This window comes from Barbus barbus, assembly GCF_936440315.1.
Source record: "Barbus barbus genome assembly, chromosome: 12".
Taxonomy (NCBI): domain Eukaryota; kingdom Metazoa; phylum Chordata; class Actinopteri; order Cypriniformes; family Cyprinidae; genus Barbus; species Barbus barbus.
The window spans coordinates 16,578,236-16,598,035 of record NC_136740.1 but is presented as its reverse complement, the minus strand read 5'-3'; the positions used below and the strand labels follow the sequence as shown (position 1 = coordinate 16,598,035).

Genomic DNA, 19,800 nt, shown 5'->3' with positions numbered 1-19,800 from the left:
CTGCTAGGACTATCATCTCTTCTTTATTTCTCTCTGAAAAATTACAAAAACAAATGGCTTTATGAGTGAGTCATTGAATAATTCTCTCTACTGATTCATTCCAAAACACTGAATTGTTTAGGAAAGAAACAAGTAAATGTCTGAGTCCAAAACTGCATACTTTGAGTAGGTACAAAGTTAAGTAATTACTTTGAAACCATTAAAAAGTACATTGTTTTAATGCGTGTAGTATAAATGTAATCCGGGTGGATTGAAAATGTTGTGACATACTAGTGTCGAGTCGCTTCACTGCCATTCACAAATCTTCTCTATGAGGACGGGTTAGTAATGTGTCCATTAGATGCATACTTCAGAAGCTCACCAGAGATAAAAGAAAAATAAATCAGTGGGGTTTATATATATAATAAACAATGAATAATTAATTCAACATACTCTCTGAAAACAAATCTTATTTTACACAAATCATTTAAAATAACTTATTTGTTTTAAGGTTGTTTAACTTTTTACCAGACAAAAATACTGATTAAGAAATGTTATTTCTCCCCCAATCCTTTTATGTCTTTTTCATCTTTTTTATATGATCTGATTTCTATTCTCTTTCGTCCCTTGTGCCTCATTATTTAGAGAAGATGTGTTTTTCAAGATTTTCTTTTAATGCCTTGTTCCTTCTTTGATAAATTCTTGATTGCTTCTTTAATATAATGTCTTATTTTTCTGTCTTTTTTTCTAGACCACGTGACATCCAGTGGTCGCGAGTGAACGACACTCTTCCTGAGAGGGCGGAGAAAACAGGCAACATTCTCCATATGTCTCGCCTCAGCCAATCACACAACGGCACCTACCTCTGTCAGGCGCATAATAATTACGGCCGTGCAGCCGACCACTACACACTGCTGGTGTACGGTAAGAAAACGAACATGCCCGGTCACATGAGCCCTTTTAAACTACAGTCCACATTTTTGCATGTCAAAGTATGTAGGCTTTCATTTGAAACCTGTTTTCACATCTCTCAGAATTACAAAACAATTCCATATGTATACGCATGAACACCTACACTTTCTTTTCCGTTCGAGAACAGTGTGGGTTCTTTATAGCTACAGAGGTGGTTTACTGTTGCTTTGAAGGCGACAAAGTAGTCTTGTTCTCTCACCATGGTATGTGTTTTTTTAGTCCACCCCCTCTCGCTCTGCCCCTGTGGTTGTTCAGAGTAATGCACCTTCCAGCTGTGTCTGTAGACCCGCAGGATGTGTGATGTATTTTGAAAGAGTACAAGAAATGAGATCCCCAGAGGTCTTCCTCCTTTCTTTCTCTTTTTTCCTCCTCCTTTTTTTGCATGGTAACGACAGCCATCAAATACGCACCTTAACGAGGCAGCTCGGAGAGCACAGGTGGGTGGGAATGTCATCTTTCATCCCGCTTCTATCCTTCGCTCCCTCTCTCTTCCACTCGTTCTATCCACGGTTCTGTGTAGGTGAGCCTCTTAGCTTTGAAACACCTCTGCACTTCGGAAAATGTCCTAGGAATCCCTTTCTGTGCCTGTTCATTCTTCCTTCCCCCGCATTCTTTCCTCCCTCTTTTACTTCTTCCATATTTTCTTCCTTTATGCATTCCATCTTTCCTTACTTCCTCCTTTATTTCCCCTTTATTTGTTCCCTCCTTCCCTCCATCCTTCCATTCTTCCTTAGTTTCTTTTTTCTTCCTTTGTTTCCTCCTTCACTTTGTTCCTTCTTTTCATCCAGCCTTCCAATTTTTTTTTCCTTCATTATTTTATTAATTTCTTTGTTTCTTCTTCCCTCTGTCTTTCCTTTGTTCCTTCCTTCCTTCCTTTTTTCTCAATTCCTTCTATTTTTTCTACCTTTCCTTCCTTCCAGTTCTTACCTTCCTTTGTTTTTCTTACCTTCCTTAATCTTTCTTTCTTTCTTTGTAGATCCTTTATTTTTTTACTTTCATTCCTTTAGTCCTTTCTTTGTTTTCATCCTTTCAACCTTCCTGTGTTTTGCTTTTCCTTCCTTCCTGCCTACATTTCATCCTTCCCTCCTTCATTCATTACTTTCTTTGTTCCACCCCTTCTTTTCCCCTTTTTAGCCCTCCTCCCATTTTCTCCTTTTCTTTATATTCATATTCCTTTAGTTACATCCTTTCTTTATTTCTCCTTTCCTCCATTCCCTCCTCCCTCTTCTTTCTTGCCTTTTCCACCCCTTCTATGTTACTTTCTTTATTTGTTTCTTCTTTTCTTCTATCCTTCCTTCCCTATATCCAGTCTTCCTTCCTTCATTCCTTTCTTCCTTCCTTCCTTTTTCTTTCTTTCGTTGCTCTCCTACACAGAACACAGACCTTCCCATTGAATGTGTTTGTGTGGGAGTAAATGAACATGATTTGGTGTTAACTCTCAGAGGTATCAGCGTATTTAGGCTTCATCTGCTGGAAGTCCCATGCTCAGTGCAACTAAAAAAGAGAGAAATGGCTGACTGCTGAAGGCTGATAGAGGATGAGGGAGAACCATCGAGATGATGAGTCAGCAGTCACAGTGACACGAGAGGGTGGAGGAATGCTGATCTCAATATCTTGCTGATTCGCACTGACAAACTTTTTCTCACTGATTTATTTTATGTCTGAAGTGACCATGAAGTGCAAAATGAAGAGCAATGATGATGATTATAAACTGGAGGAGGGTGAGAGAAAGACAAAATGAGTCAGGAAAGTCTAAATGAATCAGGGTGATACAGATAGGGAAATGAGGAAGGCAAAGGGACAGAGGAGGAGGAGACTTTGTTTTTCAGAAATTTCACAATTTACTCTGACTAATATGCAAGTGTGTATTTACCACATGGCTCAACAGGTACGCCTGTCTGTGCTGCGTTATCTCTGTCTGTCTGGAAATTTTTAAATTTGCATATATATTCGGTACACACTGTTTTACCAAACCCACTTAAGAAGCATTTTAATGTGCGTTTAAATGTATCTGTGTGGGTTCAGGTTTTGCCTACACAAAAACAGCGAAACCTGAAATCTCTGTTATTTAACATGCTAAATAACGCTTTATTGAAAATACAAAAATGTAAAAGGTGTCTCAGTGCTAGATTGAAGATTAGAAGGTAGAAATCTTCATTTACTCTAAATCTCCATTAACTATTTTATAAAGCAAAGCAAATATGAATATGTGTGAGTGTACTCCTCACCTCCACATATGCAGCTTGTCCAGTGGTTAAACGGTCAAAGGACATTCCCCTGGAGACATGCTTATGTAAAACAGCAGCAGTATTTACCCATGATGGACCTCGCTGCCGATAAAAACCATTACAATCGAACGAGATTGAAATGAGTGAAAGGATGGATGGAGAAAGAGATGGAAGGAGAGCCATCGTTGCTCGCAGGAGAGAGAAAAAGATGTTGCACAGTAATGAGCTGTGGCTCTAATTGGAAGAAACAACATGGGCACTTAATTAATGAAGTGAAACTCAGGAAAAGGAGAAGAAAGCATGAGCAAGAGGGGATATAGTAATTGAAAATGTCATATTTTACCTTTGGATAGTTATGACAGGAATATTAAGCGTGGCGAATCGAGGAGTGTGTCGAGTTGACGACAGAGACTTGGCCTTTGAGCTGAGAGGGGAGAGGTGTGGGACTGTGGGATTTACGGACTCAGTATACGGAGGATTAGAACAACTTGAAGATCTGCCACTTTCTCTTTCTTTGGTGCTATAATGTGGCACAAAACCCAGAGTCCCAAAAACGCAGAGAACAATATTTCTGACACGATTCACCCAAACATCTGTGTGATGAAATCTTTATCAGCCTGAGCTGTAATGATGTGCAGGAAGCAGGAAAGAAGAAACACCTTTTAAATGATTGGTTTTGGGAAAAGTGCTGGAAAAACACTCATGAATGAGAGAATGGGAGCACCGAAAAGTGAGGATAAAGGAAAGAGGGACTGGAAATGTAATGAGAAAAAAGGATCTGAGTGACAGAATAGGGCAAGCAAAAACAAAATTCGGTCATTATTCACTCACCCACATGTCATTCCAAACCTGGATGGCTTTCTTTCTTCTGTAGAACACAAAAGAGAAGATCTTTCAGTGAATTTAAATCAAGCTTAAAGCATATTTGTTTAATCAACACTATCACTAAATTGCATTGTGTATTTGTCCCATTTGTTTTCTACTTCTATGTCCTTACTATATTTTCTGTGTTAAATGCAACTGTATTATTTTCTTACTGTATTGGGCAAATGTCCAATGTCCACTGTTATTGTTTCTTTGTAATGAGTATTTGTTGTATTGGTGTACCCTGTAGAGCGTCCTTGAGCCTGGGAAAGGTGCTATATAAATTAAACATTATTATTATTATTATTATTATTATTATTATTACTTCACAAAATTGTCTTACTGATTTTGTTTTCTGAATTGATTCAAGTTTTCAAACTCAATGATCCGGTCACAGTAGTTCACAGTGATATCAGTTAGTACCCCGTGTATATTTTGGTTAGTTTCTTGCACAAATCAATAATAAGACTACAGTAGACTTAGTCAATATTCATGAAACTCTTATGGTGCTTTTGTGCCAGTCTTTGTTTATGGTCTGAAGAATGTCTCCATTTATGTTGCATTGGAAGGTTTGGAACGACATAAGGGTGAGTAAATGATGACAGAATTCACATTTTTGGGTCAACTGTCCATTTAAGAGTAATTTTTAAAAGAATGATCCCTTTAAGAATTGTTTTTGAGGAAACTGTACCTTTAAATATCTGACCTGTTATGTAAATGCGAAATCTTTTGCTACAAAGAAAGAGAAGAGGAATGAGAGGGATGATTAGCAGCCCTCCTCTTTCTGAAGAGTCATGATGGTCTTGGGATATTGATCTGCGTCCGGTTATCGATTGGTCTGGTACCAAGCTGTTAATCCCTCTGAGTGTTGAAGCCCACACACATACGAAACCGAAAACTGTGGTGCTGCTCTTTGTTGCATAAAATGCTGGTAGAACCATATGCAGATGGAGGAGAGAGTAGCTGCGAGGCTGCAACAGGAACGAGATGAGCCGAGAAAGAACGATGAGGCTAGTGCTTATATTAGAGGTGTGGAGGATGGTGAGCAGAGCAGTAAGATTGATGATCTTTGGGACGGGGGGATTGAAGATTACAGTGAAAGAGAGAGCTGTGCATGGTAACTGCAGTATTTTGCAGTGGTGAGAGATGAAAGGGTGGAACAGGAAGCTGCTGCACCCTGCTGGCTGGAGATGTTACCCACAAAGAGACCCTTGACCCCGGCAGAGGGGTGTAATTCATGAACATCACGGTTTATCTCTTGCTCACACACTCGTACACTCACTCACACACTGATAGGCCTCATTCTGCATGTGTTTTCCCCTGCATGTTCTTGTATGTAGCTGCAGTAGTTCTTAAATAACCCTGTTGTAAATCCATTCCCTTGTAGTGTCTGTCCCTCCCAAATCTCATCCTGCCTTCATTCACCCCACCCATCCATCCTCCAGCTTTACAAAGGAATACCAAGGTAACCCTTCTTCCATCGCCTCACCTTAACTCATCTCCATTACATTATTCACTTCCCTTTTACCTCACTTTTTTCCCCCTGGGTTGCACTTAATGTTAGTTTATTGCACCAAAAATAGTCATACTTTAGTTTTGCATGACTACATTTAAATTTCTTTCTTTCCCTTGGAATAAGTCAGGCTGCTTTTGCTATTGTAGCTGTAAGAATTATGTAGCCAACCTCTGTTGTGATTGGCTAACCTCTTTATTTGTGTAATGAGTTTAATTGTGTAAAGGGGTTATTTTTTCGTCTTCTCATTATTCTGCACAAATTTCTGCAGTTATTTCTGCTTGCTTCATTTGTTTTGCAAATTATTTTCTTCATAATTTCAGCCTTATGCTGCCTTTTCACTGGATGTGACAAACTATAAAACCAAAAGTCATTCATTTCCAAAGGAGATTCACAGAGCGGCAGTGTGGAGTTACGCTCCTCTGTGAATGCAGGATAATTGGTTCTGGTTGATAATATGTGACTGACCATATGATAAGAAATATCCTATTCAATGGAATGATATAGTATTCCATTGAAAACTTATCAGTAATTTTTGAGACTACAGAATGGATGGATGATAATTTTGTTAAACACTATAGCTTTGGAAAACCCATATGTTGACAGTGCTTAAATACATTCAATGTTTCAAGCAACTTTTATTGAAAATCTGTCATGTCTGGTTTCTTTGTCGTTGTGAATTGCTGTTAGCCCTTCATATAATCTGTTTTTGGTTATTGTAAAGTTTATATTTATTTAAAAATTGAATTCGGCTGTGCTATTGACTTGTGGTGCATTCATGCCATGTTGTAATTACAGTAATTACTATATGACAACCCAGACATTCTACTTGGAGTATTTTGATGACCTCAGAATTATGCGTTTCTATTTCAACTATTAAGGGCAACATGCATCTGTGCTAATTAAGTAATCAATAAACAAAACCCAAATAAAACAAGAAACAGTTGTTATGCAACTGCCTTATTAATAGACTTAATAATCTCAGCTGAACAACTCTGGCAAAAACTCATAACCAAACACCAATGACTTGTACATACACTATTTGGACAGAAGTATTGGGACACCCCCTTCTTTAGAACAGAAGAAGGCACTTCCAAAACTGTGGCAACAAAGATGGAAACATAATTAATGTATTTATAAATTGTATTTCCATCTCTGTTGCAACAGTTTTGAAAGTGTCTAAAATTACTGTACCCAGATGTACAAGTCATTGGTGTTTGGTGATGAGGTTTTGACTCAAGGTCTGCATTTAAAGTCACACCAGAGGTGTTCAGCTGGGATTTGGACTTGGCTTTCTGCAGACCAGTCAAGTTCTTCCACACTGACTGAATCAATCATTTCTTTTTGAACATTCCCTTAGAACCATTGTCATGTCAGAATATGAAAGGGTCCTGTCCAAACTGTTGGTATAAAATTAGAAGCACACAGTTCCCTAGAATATCATTATATGATTTAACATTAAGATTTGTATTCATTGAAATGACTAAAGTAGTCAAACCTGTTCATTACAAGGGGGTGTCCCAATACTTTTGTCCATATAGTGTATGTGCATACTGAACTCCAGTTGTGCTGCATCCTAATTCGCATACTGTCCATCCTAAATAGTATTCGAAATTAAAAATGAATCGGTCTCAAACATGGTATGTTGAAATGAGTTTCCCAAAGGTACCTGGATGGTCTGTTATTTCCTGTGAAATTTCAAAGTGCAGAATATTATAGAGGAGGATTTGCTTTAGAACTACAAACACAAATACAAAGTATTAAAAAAACTACTAACATGCCAGATATGCAAGACTGATGGTTGAAAGGAAAAGTTAAGATAAAAGGTGTTGTGTGATTAATAATCAGCATTTAACGTAAAGAAAAATATTCATTCAATGTTGTCCATGTTATGTTTCATCTGCAATGACATCATGAACTTTTATAAATATAAGTTTGGCCATAAACATTATGCAAAAACATGAGGGAGAGTTCTCCGCAAGTTCCACGACTGGAAGATGTGATACTTATTTTTTCTACTGTACAGTAAGAAATTAAATTAAATGTGGATGTTACCTGTGCCAAGATAACTATGCATAACTATTTGCCATTAAAAACAATTTTAGGACGTAATAGTATGTCCCAAAAAATGAGGACATACTTTTAAGGTACAGTATCGGTAGGTGAATTGGAACTCAGCTTTGTTTTTTGCTTACATGCATTTAAAAAAATATTTGCATTCTACTTTGTGATTGGTCTGTTCCTTCTGTAAGTATCTTCAAGCTACAAAGACAAGACATTAGGCTTACTCATCCATCTGTATTCCATATTAGTCGATTTCTGTCTTTCCTTGTCTCTGTCTTTGGTTTCACAGCTTTTTTTTAAAAACCATTTTACCTTAAATATTAACATTACTGTTTGCTGGCTTGCAAGCACTGTTATTTCCTTAAGGAAATGCGAATCCAGTTTTTTAATTGTCTTTCACCTCATTCTCCACCTCAACATATGCAAATTCCTCCCTGACAGCTCTGCTCCAATGCTTACTTTGAAACCAGCTTGGTTCCATGTTTTCTCCTGCTAAAACGCCTAGCTTTTCATCTTCTCATTCATTTTTTGCGTTTAATAATGTTCCTTGAGATGCATGTGCACACAATCCTATTGTCTTCCAAGTGCCCTTGTCATGTGAAGCACTAGCACTGCTCTCCAGAGGATCTACTCAGCTGCTGTGCCTTGTTTTTCATTCAAATTTAAGAGCCTGAGAACAGATGAAGAAATTCATACTGAAAGAGAGCAAAAAAAGACACAATGACTCCTTAAAAGAGGCCTGGCTCTACACGGCATTGCTTGTCATTCATGTTGTGGGATGTGAGGTCGGGTCAAACGGGAAGCCCTTGATCCTCCCACCTGACAGAACTACTAAGAGACTTCACTGTACTGCAAGACATCAGCATCACGCAACACTGCACAAACCTCACACAGCAGCTCCAACACACTGACCTGCAGAAGATATCAGATGCATTTCCTAACATTTCCATTTCATGCAGCTCAAAGTGCACAGTCATTGACTCTATGACACTTTTTTGCTGGCTCTATCTTTCATACTTTCTCTCACACACACCTTTTCTCATTTCTTGCTCTTCCTCTTTCTTACTGGCATTGTTTGCTGTCTTCAATTTCCAGCAAGAATTGAAGGGATAAAGACTATGTTTTCCAGAACAGACTAGAAGAGAAAGACAATTGCAAGTAGAAGCGAGATGTGCTCTTTAATGTCACTTCCTCAGCACCGGGTGGCTGGTTCCCTGAAAAGTGTGCGTGAGGCAGGGGGCAGCGTAAATTTTTCATCGTCTCTGAAACGGACTCCTAATGAAATGTTACTCGACAGCCTGTTCAAAGGCGACCTCCCTCTCTCCAGCTCTCCCGCTGTTTCTGAAGCGTTTGCGGTGAAGGTGAAGTGTGTAATTCTTTTGATGTTTAAATAGTTTCTCTTATCCCAGCTTAATATGCAGAGACAACTGTAAGTAAAGCAATTTGTAGGTTTATTTCCCTCGAAAAATGTAAACACTGGGACTGTATGAAACCATTTTTTTATTTGTTTGAAAATTTCGACCACATGGCAACATCAGCTCAACCGATGGTGTGAGCTTGGGGGGGGTATCAGTTTGGCTTACCAATAGAACACGGGAATTGTTTTTGAAAGCAAACATTATTACACACTTTACCTTTAATTTAATATAAAAATAAATAAAATAGAATAAAAATAGTTTACTCTGGTGGTTCCCGATCCCCATATGCTGTTCTGTGAAACACAAAATTAGAAGAATTCTCACACAGCTCTTTTCTATATAATGAGGGTTCATAGTGAACATGTCTGTTAAAGGGATAATTCACCCAAAAACAAACACTCTGTCATCATTTACTCACTCCCATGTCATTCCAAACATGTATGACTTACTGTGAATAACAAGGAAGATATTTTGTGGGATCAGTGGAGGTCAATAGTAAACTAAACTGTTTGGTTAAAAATCATACAGGTTTAGAATGATGCAGTTTTGCTCCACAGAATTAAAGTCATATAGGTTTGGAACTAGGTGAGGGTGAGAGAACGAGGACAGAATGGGTCTTTGGTTTGTCTTCCCTAGTGAAAAATAAATATACTAAAATGTATTTGAAATAGATTTATTTCATGCTAAGTATACTGCAATACAATTACATATTTATGTGCATTATAAAAATACCCTGCAACTGTACTTTATTATACTAAACTGATATACTTAAAGTCTGTTAAATTGGAACAACTAATTTTATCCAAAATGCACTTTAATTATGCAAAAGTAGTGCTGAAGTTTAAGATATACTGAAGTATTTGATTGTGCTAAAGTGGAACTATTGCAAGTATACTTGAGGTACACTTTGAATATTGCATTTAATAGCCGATATTATTCAAAGATCATGCAATCCTCATTAATAGTGACAATAAAACATTTTTGGCTTAATATTAATAAATCTGCATTATGCACAAGTAGTACTCCAAATACAGTTTAATTATCATTTTCATATCAGCAAGTCTTTAGCAATATGCTAGTAATATGTTAAAATATTTTAACTACTTGTATGAAATAAATGTATTTTAAATATATTACTTTTTAACTAGGGTTGTTTTTCAGGCACTCATGAAAACTTTTCTAATTGGTGTTGATTTTTGCCCTGCAATCAAACATACAGCACTTTCCTTCCTCACTCTGTCTTGGCATTGTTCTCATTTTGTATGTCACTTTCTCTCTTCTGCTCGATCTATGTGTCTCTCTGTTTCTTTCATTCACTCTGTCTCCATCTCTCCTATTTTGCTTTTCTACCCACCGCTGAGTGGTGTAAACAGGTTGTTAAATATTTAAGAGTGCTGTCCAGCCTCATGTGTTGATGATTCTGAGTGTCTGTCTGCCTCTCACTGTTTCCTATCTGCCAGTTTAGGTAAAACTTTACTGTAAACTTCACACACAGACTCCGATGATTTCCTCTGCAGTCCTTGTCTCTTTTAACTAAAACGCAAGCAATAAATTAACAGGGTGTTTTAGTGAGTTTTCACAAGTCACTTTGACTTGTTTTGAGTTAAAATGCTAAAGCTAAAACCTTTTTGTGTGTTTGTGTGTCTCAGACCCTGGGGCAGTGGTGGAAACCCACAGTGCTGTTCCGTATGCAGTGATCGGGGGCATCCTGGCTCTGTTGGTCTTCACTGTCATCTGTGTGCTCATCGTCACCATCTGGTGCTCAGTCCGACAGAAAGGTGACTTCCTCTCTCCACAAACACTTAAACTGTGGCCGACACACTGACATGTGGCACCTCACCTTCTAAGGAGAAGGAGGAAGTAACATATCCAAGCGGTAAAGAGAGTGTCAGGGGAAGATAAAGGCTGGTTCACACTGCACCAGCTTCAATCACTCATCCAGTTTGTTGGTGTTTGGTGCAGTGAGAGCCAACAATGAACAAGAATTGAAAAAAGTAGTAGTTGGTGTTATAAAGATGGGCTGTATAAAATACTATATGATGGTAGAAAGAAATATTACTCTGTAGAGATTTTTTATTGTTTATATTGCAGTGGATTCTTATCAGTGAGCAAAACTGCTCTTTTTTTCCTTTTTTCTTCATGTGACAGCTATGAGGAAACATTGAGTAATGTGAAAATACAGAGTGAGGTGTGAGGATGAATACAGGGGTGTATATAAGCAAGAAATGCAAAGCATTTGTGTTTCAACAGGTGTTTATATCCACTATTTTCCAAGAGTATTTTGAATATTGAGTTTTTTTTATATTAGTTATAAGCACTATCATAAGATTTTTTGGTTTGTTTTTTTAAATAAATTAATATTTTTAATTCAGCAATGACACATTAATTTGATCAAAAGTGACAGTAAAGACATTTATAATATTATAAAAGTTTTATATTTCTACTAAATGCTCTTCCTTAAGCATTTATATATTTTAGAAACTTAATATATTTAACTTATGGCAAAATTTGGTAATTCTGTATGTTGTCTGAGGTCCTCTGAGGGGTTGGCATCATCTCTTCTCAGGTGTTTGGTCATCTCAGATCATTTAAGGTTGGATCCAGACCGAAGCTTCTGTAATTCCCAGTTACCGCGGGATGCTAATCCTGTGGCAGAAACAGAGAAACAAATAGAGACATAATTAGCGTAGCTGCTGTTCCATCCAAGCAAAAATTATTTGTTCAACCCAAGCTAAAGAATAATAATGTTCTTTTGATCTGATATAACTGCAGTACAAGATTATAAAATGCATTATGTGAATGCTTGGCTAAAGAGATGTGTCTTTAATCTAGATTTAAACAGAGAGAGTGTGTCTGAACCCCGAACGTTATCAGGAAGGCTATTCCAGAGTTTGGGAGCCAAATGTGAAAAAGCGCAACCTCCTTTAGTGGACTTTGCAATCCTATAGGTACAACCAAAAGTCCAGAGTTTTGCGACCTTAGGGAGCGGGTTGGATTGTAGCGTGGTAGAAGACGAGTTAGGTACGCAGGTGCTAAACCATTTAGGGCCTTATAGGCAAGTAATAATATTTTGTAAATGATACGGAACTGAATAGGTAGCCAGTGCAGAGACTGTAAAATTGGGGTAATATGATCATATTTTCTTGACCTGGTAAGGACTCTAGCCGCTGCATTTTGGACTATCTGTAGCTTGTTTACTGAAGATGCAGGACAACCACCTAGCAGTGCATTACAATAGTCCAGTCTAGAGGTCATGAATGCATGAATTAGCTTTTCTGCATCGGAAACAGGTAACATGTTTCATAGTTTGCCAGTGTTTCTAAGATGGAAGAATGCTGTTTTTGTAACATTGGAAATATGATTAGTTGCAAATTATAATCCAAGAGATTCTGTGTACTGTTTTTTGGTCCAATAAGTAATATCTCTGTCTTATCTGAACCCTCTAAGCGCCAAAGTCGCAAAATTGCGACAAGACGTCATACTTCATGAAATGGGCTGTAGTTCCTAATCTGGTGTAATGGCTCATTTGTATTCCCTTCCACTAGATGGCAGACATGTAGTACTTCGATTCTAGACCAAAATTGTTCGAGGAAATAGCAGAGTAAGTGAGCTATCGTGTCATTGATGCGGAAGCAATTCAGTTCATAGTAAATTGTGAGATTTGTGAGAGAAAATCGCCAAACGGCTAATAAAACGTTGTACTGTGAGGATGTGTTGCAAATGTCATTCGCCGATTCTGACTCTGAAGGGGAATTTTTGCCTTTTGGAAATGACGATCGGCCGTCTAATGATCGCGCTTCTCCCGGTACATCTTTTCCGCGCAATGGTGCCGCTGGGCAAAGCGCGATCATTCACAAAGCACAAACAAGTGATCATTTCAACACTTTGCCCAACAGAGATTGGGGTGGCAGGGGTGGACGTGGTCTTAGTGTCCATAGGAGAGCTGTTGCTCTCTGATGATCGGCCAGATTGCGCTGTTTGTTCTGATCGCGCGCGCTCCAAGGGCCGCCAGCAGACAGTACAGGTGCAGTCAGTTTGGGGTAGGTCTGTGCGCTTTGCCATGCAATGAGAGGTACCATACTCTCAAGAACTATAAACTGTCACCTAGATACCTGATTGGGCAGATAGCTGGTCAACTGATCAAAAAATAGGCACATGTATTTTACTATGGCACAGTAATATAGTAATAATTTACTACTTTCTCCTGTTTTACTGTTGATTTCCTCTTTTCCTGATCATTTGGAATGAGGATAAAAAGACAAAAAATAACAACAACATGCAAATAAGTTCAAACATCCATTCAATATCTATTATTTCCTGAATATTACTGATGAACTGATCAAAAAGTAGGCTACTGTTCACATGCGTTTTACTACTATATAGTATAGTAATATAGTAATAATTTAGTACTTTCTCCTGTTTTATTGTTGGTTTCCTCTTTTCTGATCATTTGGAATGAGGAGAAAAAGACAAAAAAAAAACAAACAAAAAAATCAATAAATTCAATGAAATTCAAGAGGGCCGCCCCTGATGACGTCATAGTATGCAAATTAGATGAGTATATTTACACCCCACATAAACTTTCGGTCATGCCCAACATTTTTCTAATTTACAGTAGATCTCTATCTTTAAGCCCTTTCAAGCCACAAGCTTTTGAAATCTTGATGTCAAAATCCAGCATTTTTTCAAAAAAACCCTGGCGCCTAAAGGAGAAGATTATTGGTCATCCAATCTTTTACATTTTTAACACACTCTGTTATCTTAGATCATTTAGAAGTTTCATCTGGTCTTGTTGAGATATATAGTTGAGTATCTTCAGCATAACAATGGAAACTAATCCCGCATTTTCTAATAACATTAGCAAGGGGCAACATGTATATTGAAAATAGCAGAGGACCTAAGACAGATTCTTGTGGTACTTCATACTTTACTGGTGATAATTGAGATGACTCTCCGTTTAAATAAACAAAGTGGTAGCGATCTGACAGTTAGGATCTAAACCATCTTAAAGCCTGCCTTTAAATACTCATTAATTTTGTAATCGATCTATGAGTATGTCATAATCTATAGTGTCGAACGCAGCACTACGATCAAGTAAAACTAGCAATGAGATGCAGACTTGGTGTGACGCAAGAAGCAAGTCTTTTGTAATTTTAACAAGTGCAGTTTCTGTGCTGTGATAGGGCCTGAAACCTGAAATTCTTCACAGGGATCATTTCTGAAGGAGCATGTGACACCGAAGGCTGGAGTAATAGCTGCTGAAAACTCTACCTTGCCATCACAGGAATAAATATTTTTAAATGCATTAAAAAAGAGAACAGTTATTTTAAATTGCGACAATATTTCACAATATTACTGTTTTTAATGTATTTTTGATCAAATAAATGCAACCTTGGTGAAAATGTTACAACCACAAACTTTTGAGCAGTAGTGTTTTAGTTATAATATTACTTTTACTATTTTTACTATTACTTTGTTTGTGAACAGCCTTTAATCTTTTGGATTCTTTTGGAAATTGTCTCTTGGTTAGAGATAAAGAGATCAAATCTGGTCAAATGTAGTTTGAAATGTAGGTTACTTGTATTATCTTTTTGGTTATGGAACTGTTGTATTAAATCAATATCGCACTAGTGATCCTGTTGGAGATTTTGATCATGCCGCCCACCCCAAAGGTGATGTAACGGATGAGTAAAATAAAATCAGGAGGAGAGAATAGTTGGTGTAGGTGTATTCTTCTTCTTTTTTTTTGGTTCCTGAGGGCACATATATTTGTGTAAATGTGCTCAGATGAGAAAAGAGAAAGAAAGAAAAAGTCTTCAGAGGACCGTGCCAGACCTGTGATATAGAGATGTAGCCCAGGGAAATGTGGGCACGGCCCTCATGTTTAATTGCCTTTTTTCATCAACCGTATCGTGGCGCATCTATAAAGAAAACTTAATTACCTCGGCCCTGAACTGTTTAAGAACTTCTGGCCATCTCTGTGTGTCACCGTTTCCAATAAAGATCACGGCACCCACAAATTGGGGCGGAGACAGAAGGCGGGGAGGAACCTGAGCTCACCTGCCAATCAAATGCAGTTAGTTCACCCATCGGTTCAGGGACAGAGAGCATTAGGGTTGATCCTGTCTAACCTTGGGGTGGCTGGAAAGGCAGAATGGAAGTGATTAATCTTAGGGCAGAGGAAGAGGTACATTACAGCTCTGAAGCATTGTGCTGGTCCTGCACAGTCCACGACATCACTGTTTTTAATGGCCCCATCAGTCTCTGCTGTACACTTGCATTTTAGGAAAGCAAAATTGCACGTACATAAGATCGATTTTTTTAATTAAACGGTGTCGTGCCGGTGCCACAGAGTCACTTCTGCCCGAGTTATTTCAGTTATTTGTCTCCTAGCCACAGAGGCAAAACCATTGTGTCATATAATGATGTGAATAAAAAGGTCGCACTGTACCAAATCGCTGACGGTGCAGTAAAATGTCAGAGGTGATTATTCCTAATGAATTTAGTGAATAATTAAAAGTTGATCTGCATAAGTTCCCCCTAATTACAGTAGATGACTTTTGCTGGCCCTGCAAAAGAAGCTGTAACTGGCAGAAACGTGATGATGAATGTTTAGATGTGTGCGATCTAATAAAACAGCATGAATCCCCAGGGGACAGTTAAGTTTGAGACATAATGATTGAGGACACTCGGGCATAGGTGAAGACACGAGGGAACGTACAAAAATTATACTGATAGTTATGCATACAAATGAGAATACACTGAGAATACTATATAAAAAAAAAATAATAATAATAATATGGAGGGGCACTAGGGGCTAGTTGTCATGTGGGGCAGTGTTGTTATAGTTAATTGTTTTGTTATTAGAAATAAAGCTGAAAATAAAATATAAATATTAGATGAAAACTAAAAATATCAAAAATTTGAAATGTTGCTTTGTCAACTAACTAAAATTAAAATAAGTTTAGTACTAAATATATATATAAAAATAAACTAAAATAAAAAAATAGAAACTAGAACTAAAAGTAAATATAAAGCTAAATTGAAATATTAAAAACAATTAAATGACAAAAGCACATAAAATTACAAAAAAATTTAACTAAAATGAAAATTGAAAATATAAAAATAAAAGCTAATTCCAAATAATAATCAACACTAACTTATAGGAATTACATAAAAGAATGATGACAATTTTAAATTTTTGGCTGAACCATTCCTTTACGTTTTCCTTGTTTATAACAAATATATTTAAAGTATATAAAATAGAATATTTGAATAATACTAAATAATACTGAAATAACACTGATACTGGGAAGTTTTCTCAAGGCTTACATCTCAGTAAGCTTTTTTGTTTGTTTTTTTGTCTTTGTTTTTTGTCAAAAAAAACAATTATAAATTAAATTAAATTAAATTAAAATGATTTTTGTGAATTCTGCTGTTAATTAATGTTGTTGTATAAAAAGTGAACATAGATCACACTAATATGTATTTAATCAATTATTTAATGATGGGTGATTTAAACTAAAAGGCTAAACCAGAACAGAGATTTAAAAGATTTTAAAAGATAATATTTAAATATAAACTTAATTATTAGTATTCAGTCTTCTAATGGAATGCAAATCAAAGCAGGAAGAGACAATAATTAAGACAACATTAATTAAGTCCTGTTTTAATAGAAAATATCTAATTTCACTCAGCAAGTGATTTAATATGTTTTGTTGTTGTTGTTTTAATTCCTGCAATGAAGCATGAACCTAATTCTGATGAAATTGTCTTTCTTTCTCTCAAGGTTCATATTTGACTCACGAGGCCAGTGGGTTGGATGAACACGGTGAGGTTCAGGAGGCGTTCCTCAACGGTAATGATGCCAGCCAGGGCAAGAAGGAGTACCTACTGTAGCGCCGCCCTAGTGGAGCTCTTCAGAAACACTGGACCGCTACAAAGTGCACACCGCAACACACACTGTTCCCAAACAGACCCACACACCACCACTACGACAACCAGAGGGAATCACAATCGTGCCATATGAAGATGGAGTGGGAAGGAGAGGACGGAGAGGATAATGGAGCAGGGTGGAGAGAGCCGAGAGGAGAGGATAATTATTATGATTGAAAGAGACCATCACACACACTCTCTTTCTGTTTTTACTTGTGAGCACGATAGACAACTAGCCATAATTGTAGGACCAGGAGAGAAAAGTGCCCATTCAAAACAGGCTGATCTAAAACCGGGTGAAACGGCGTCGCTGTGGGAAACCGCAAAGGGCCTTATGAGCTATTGAATGTCCCAACGTGAGCAAATTGAAATTCCCTGCGTTTGCCAAAGCGTTCGGGCCTCAGAGACTGAGCTGGTAGACAATAAATCCACCAATGACAGCGATGAGAGCTCAGAGCCGTCCTCATAAAGTATTCATCTGCGCTTTTCATCCGGCAACTCCATTATCTGCTCACGTTGGCCAAAACCTGTTGACTTTTGAAGAAAAGTTCCTCTCGTTTTGATCCTCTCGGTGACTCTCCGTTTCCCGCTCTCCGATGCTCCTTCCTCTCCCTCCGCTATCTCTCCACTATTGTTTGTTAATAATTAAGGGATTAGACATGTTCTCTTTTATGAGAAGAATGAATTGGAGCGGACCGCTCACTCTGACGCTGTAAAAAGGGGCTTAATTATCGCGAAGAATCATTGAAAACGTGAAACCGTGTGGAGCTCGACTTGAGTGAGAAAAAACAGGAAGGAGTTTGGAGAGAACATGTCAGAAATTTCAATATTTGTTTTTTTCGATTGCTCAACACAAAAACGCTTACACAATGAAACATATCTCTAAAGTCATTATTTGTATGAAAAATTCTACAAAATAAGTTAAATGAGAAAAAAAAACACATTTACTTTTGCGTGCATTACCCAACGATGCTATCGTACTAACACAGAATATTAGCTTAGAGGTGCAAAACTGAACAAACTACTGTTACGTCATCTTTAAACAAAAAAAAAATCAAAATTAAAAAATATATATTTCGTTTGTCTTTAAAAGATATCAGAGGTCTTAATTGTTTTTAATAATTATTATTTGGACTATTATGATCGTTGTTATTGTTATTATTCTTACTGTTATTATAATTGTAAATGTTATAAATTGTATACTTCCCATGCTTTAGTTTTACTAGTAGAAACAGCCGTGTACCCACTTTTCTCTCTCCTTTTTCATTCTCTTCTGTCCTTCTTGATCCTCTTTGTGTCTTTCCTTCTAGTTGTCCGTCTACTCTTCGTCTTTCACTTCCTGTTTATTTTGTAGTCTTTGCGTCGCTGTTGATATAGCTAACTGTACATCTTTATAGGGGAAAGATACCAAGCACGACAAAATAAAAAATACTTAAAGAATCTTGCGTCAAAGATTGATTTTCTGACTTCGAGAAGCTGACACAATCAAGTTTCAGCGGTGGCAATAAAGGAAAGCAGCAAGGAAAAAGGGGAGGATATTTTAATTAGCAGAAGCAGCCAGCAGAGATGAAAGCTGTGTGACTGAGATGATGAATCATAAGACTCCTATGACAAAAGAGCAGAGACACCAAAGAGAGAAAGCAGGTGCATTAAAATAGGACTCCTCCATTATTCCACTGCGATCAATATAGGATTGTGTCAGAAGTCACTTGCTGAGCGCTCCAGGAGGGGTGGCTCTATGTTTAAAAGCCGAGGGGAGGATGACTGATCGATGTGTTTGTCCTCTATTGATGGAGAGGCTCTGCAGAAGCCTGTCATAAACAGTAACTGTCACGTGGCAATCAAAGCGCACACTGCGTTACCTGCTGTTCTGCTCGCTTTGAGCAGCTCCTTAGATAAAGAAGGACATATGCTAGCAATTTCCTTTTAGTATGAGTAGAAATGCTTCACAAAGCATGATCAGTTGTTAATTTTGGGGTTTCTGTGAAGCGAGTAACGCTTCAGTGAGCCAGCAAACTCCAAACGGCGAGTTCAAATGAAAAATGACAGCCGTAGACTTCATCTGAACTTCATCAGTCTCTTGTAATTTTGTTTACAGGACCTCGGCTGGCATCTCTAAGGCAGATCCATGGGTAATAAAGCATATGCTGGTCAAACAGTGCGTCAAACTTTCCTTCAGCTTTATCCAAGGACGATAAACATTACGTTCTGTGCGTGACAGATTTGAAGCTTCCCAGCTCCTTGTAATGACCCCATTCAAGAGGATGTGGACCAGAGCAGGTGCGATGAATTGACTGAAGCTGCTTTAGTGATGAAAGATTGTCATATCGGCAGGAAGCTAAAGGCTCTCGAGCGGAGTAAACAATCCAATGGGCTCTGGGGTTGGGGAGAGCTTTTACTTGTTTTTCCTTTTTGACAGTCCAGCTTCACTCAATAAATTCACCTTGGCTTTGGAGGTTAGTGCAGACTTTAATGAGAGAGAAAAGCATTTGCAAGAAAAATGAGTGGAAGACAATGATCAAGAAAGGGAAAAGCGCCAGGCAAATCAAAGTCGGGGCTTTACAAAGACAAAGTGAGTGAAAGTAACATTAGATGGAGGATTTCATGCTTGAAACTTGGATGGATAATGGGCGGATTGGGGGAGTGAGACGCCGAGGGAGAGGAAGACACGGAGATCACAACACAAATATTCAGATACAAAAGGAGTCATTTCTTACACCAGCACTGGCACAAGTGAGCAAAAAGAATAATCCAATTAGTCTGAAACAGGGCTTTTATTCGAGCTGCACATAAGAAGTATGCATTTAATCAAAACAGCTATGGAATC

The 19,800-nt window shown here is 37.8% G+C and overlaps 1 protein-coding gene across 2 annotated transcripts in view; it reads left to right on the top strand.

The window, feature by feature from the left end:
• LOC306878372 (cell adhesion molecule 4-like) overlaps window positions 1-18,391 on the top strand; it is a 151,260-nt gene extending 132,869 nt beyond the window's left edge. The window contains exons 6-9 of one of the 2 annotated variants that reach the window (XM_079430686.1): window positions 731-903; window positions 5,431-5,508; window positions 10,688-10,816; window positions 16,828-18,391. In XM_079430686.1, coding sequence (XP_079286812.1) covers window positions 731-903; window positions 5,431-5,508; window positions 10,688-10,816; window positions 16,828-16,937 — 490 coding nt within the window. In that variant the 3' untranslated portion in view covers window positions 16,938-18,391. The remainder of the gene's footprint in view (window positions 1-730; window positions 904-5,430; window positions 5,509-10,687; window positions 10,817-16,827) is intronic. The other variant, XM_079430687.1, reaches the window with a different exon arrangement.
• The last annotated feature ends 1,409 nt before the right edge of the window (window positions 18,392-19,800 follow it).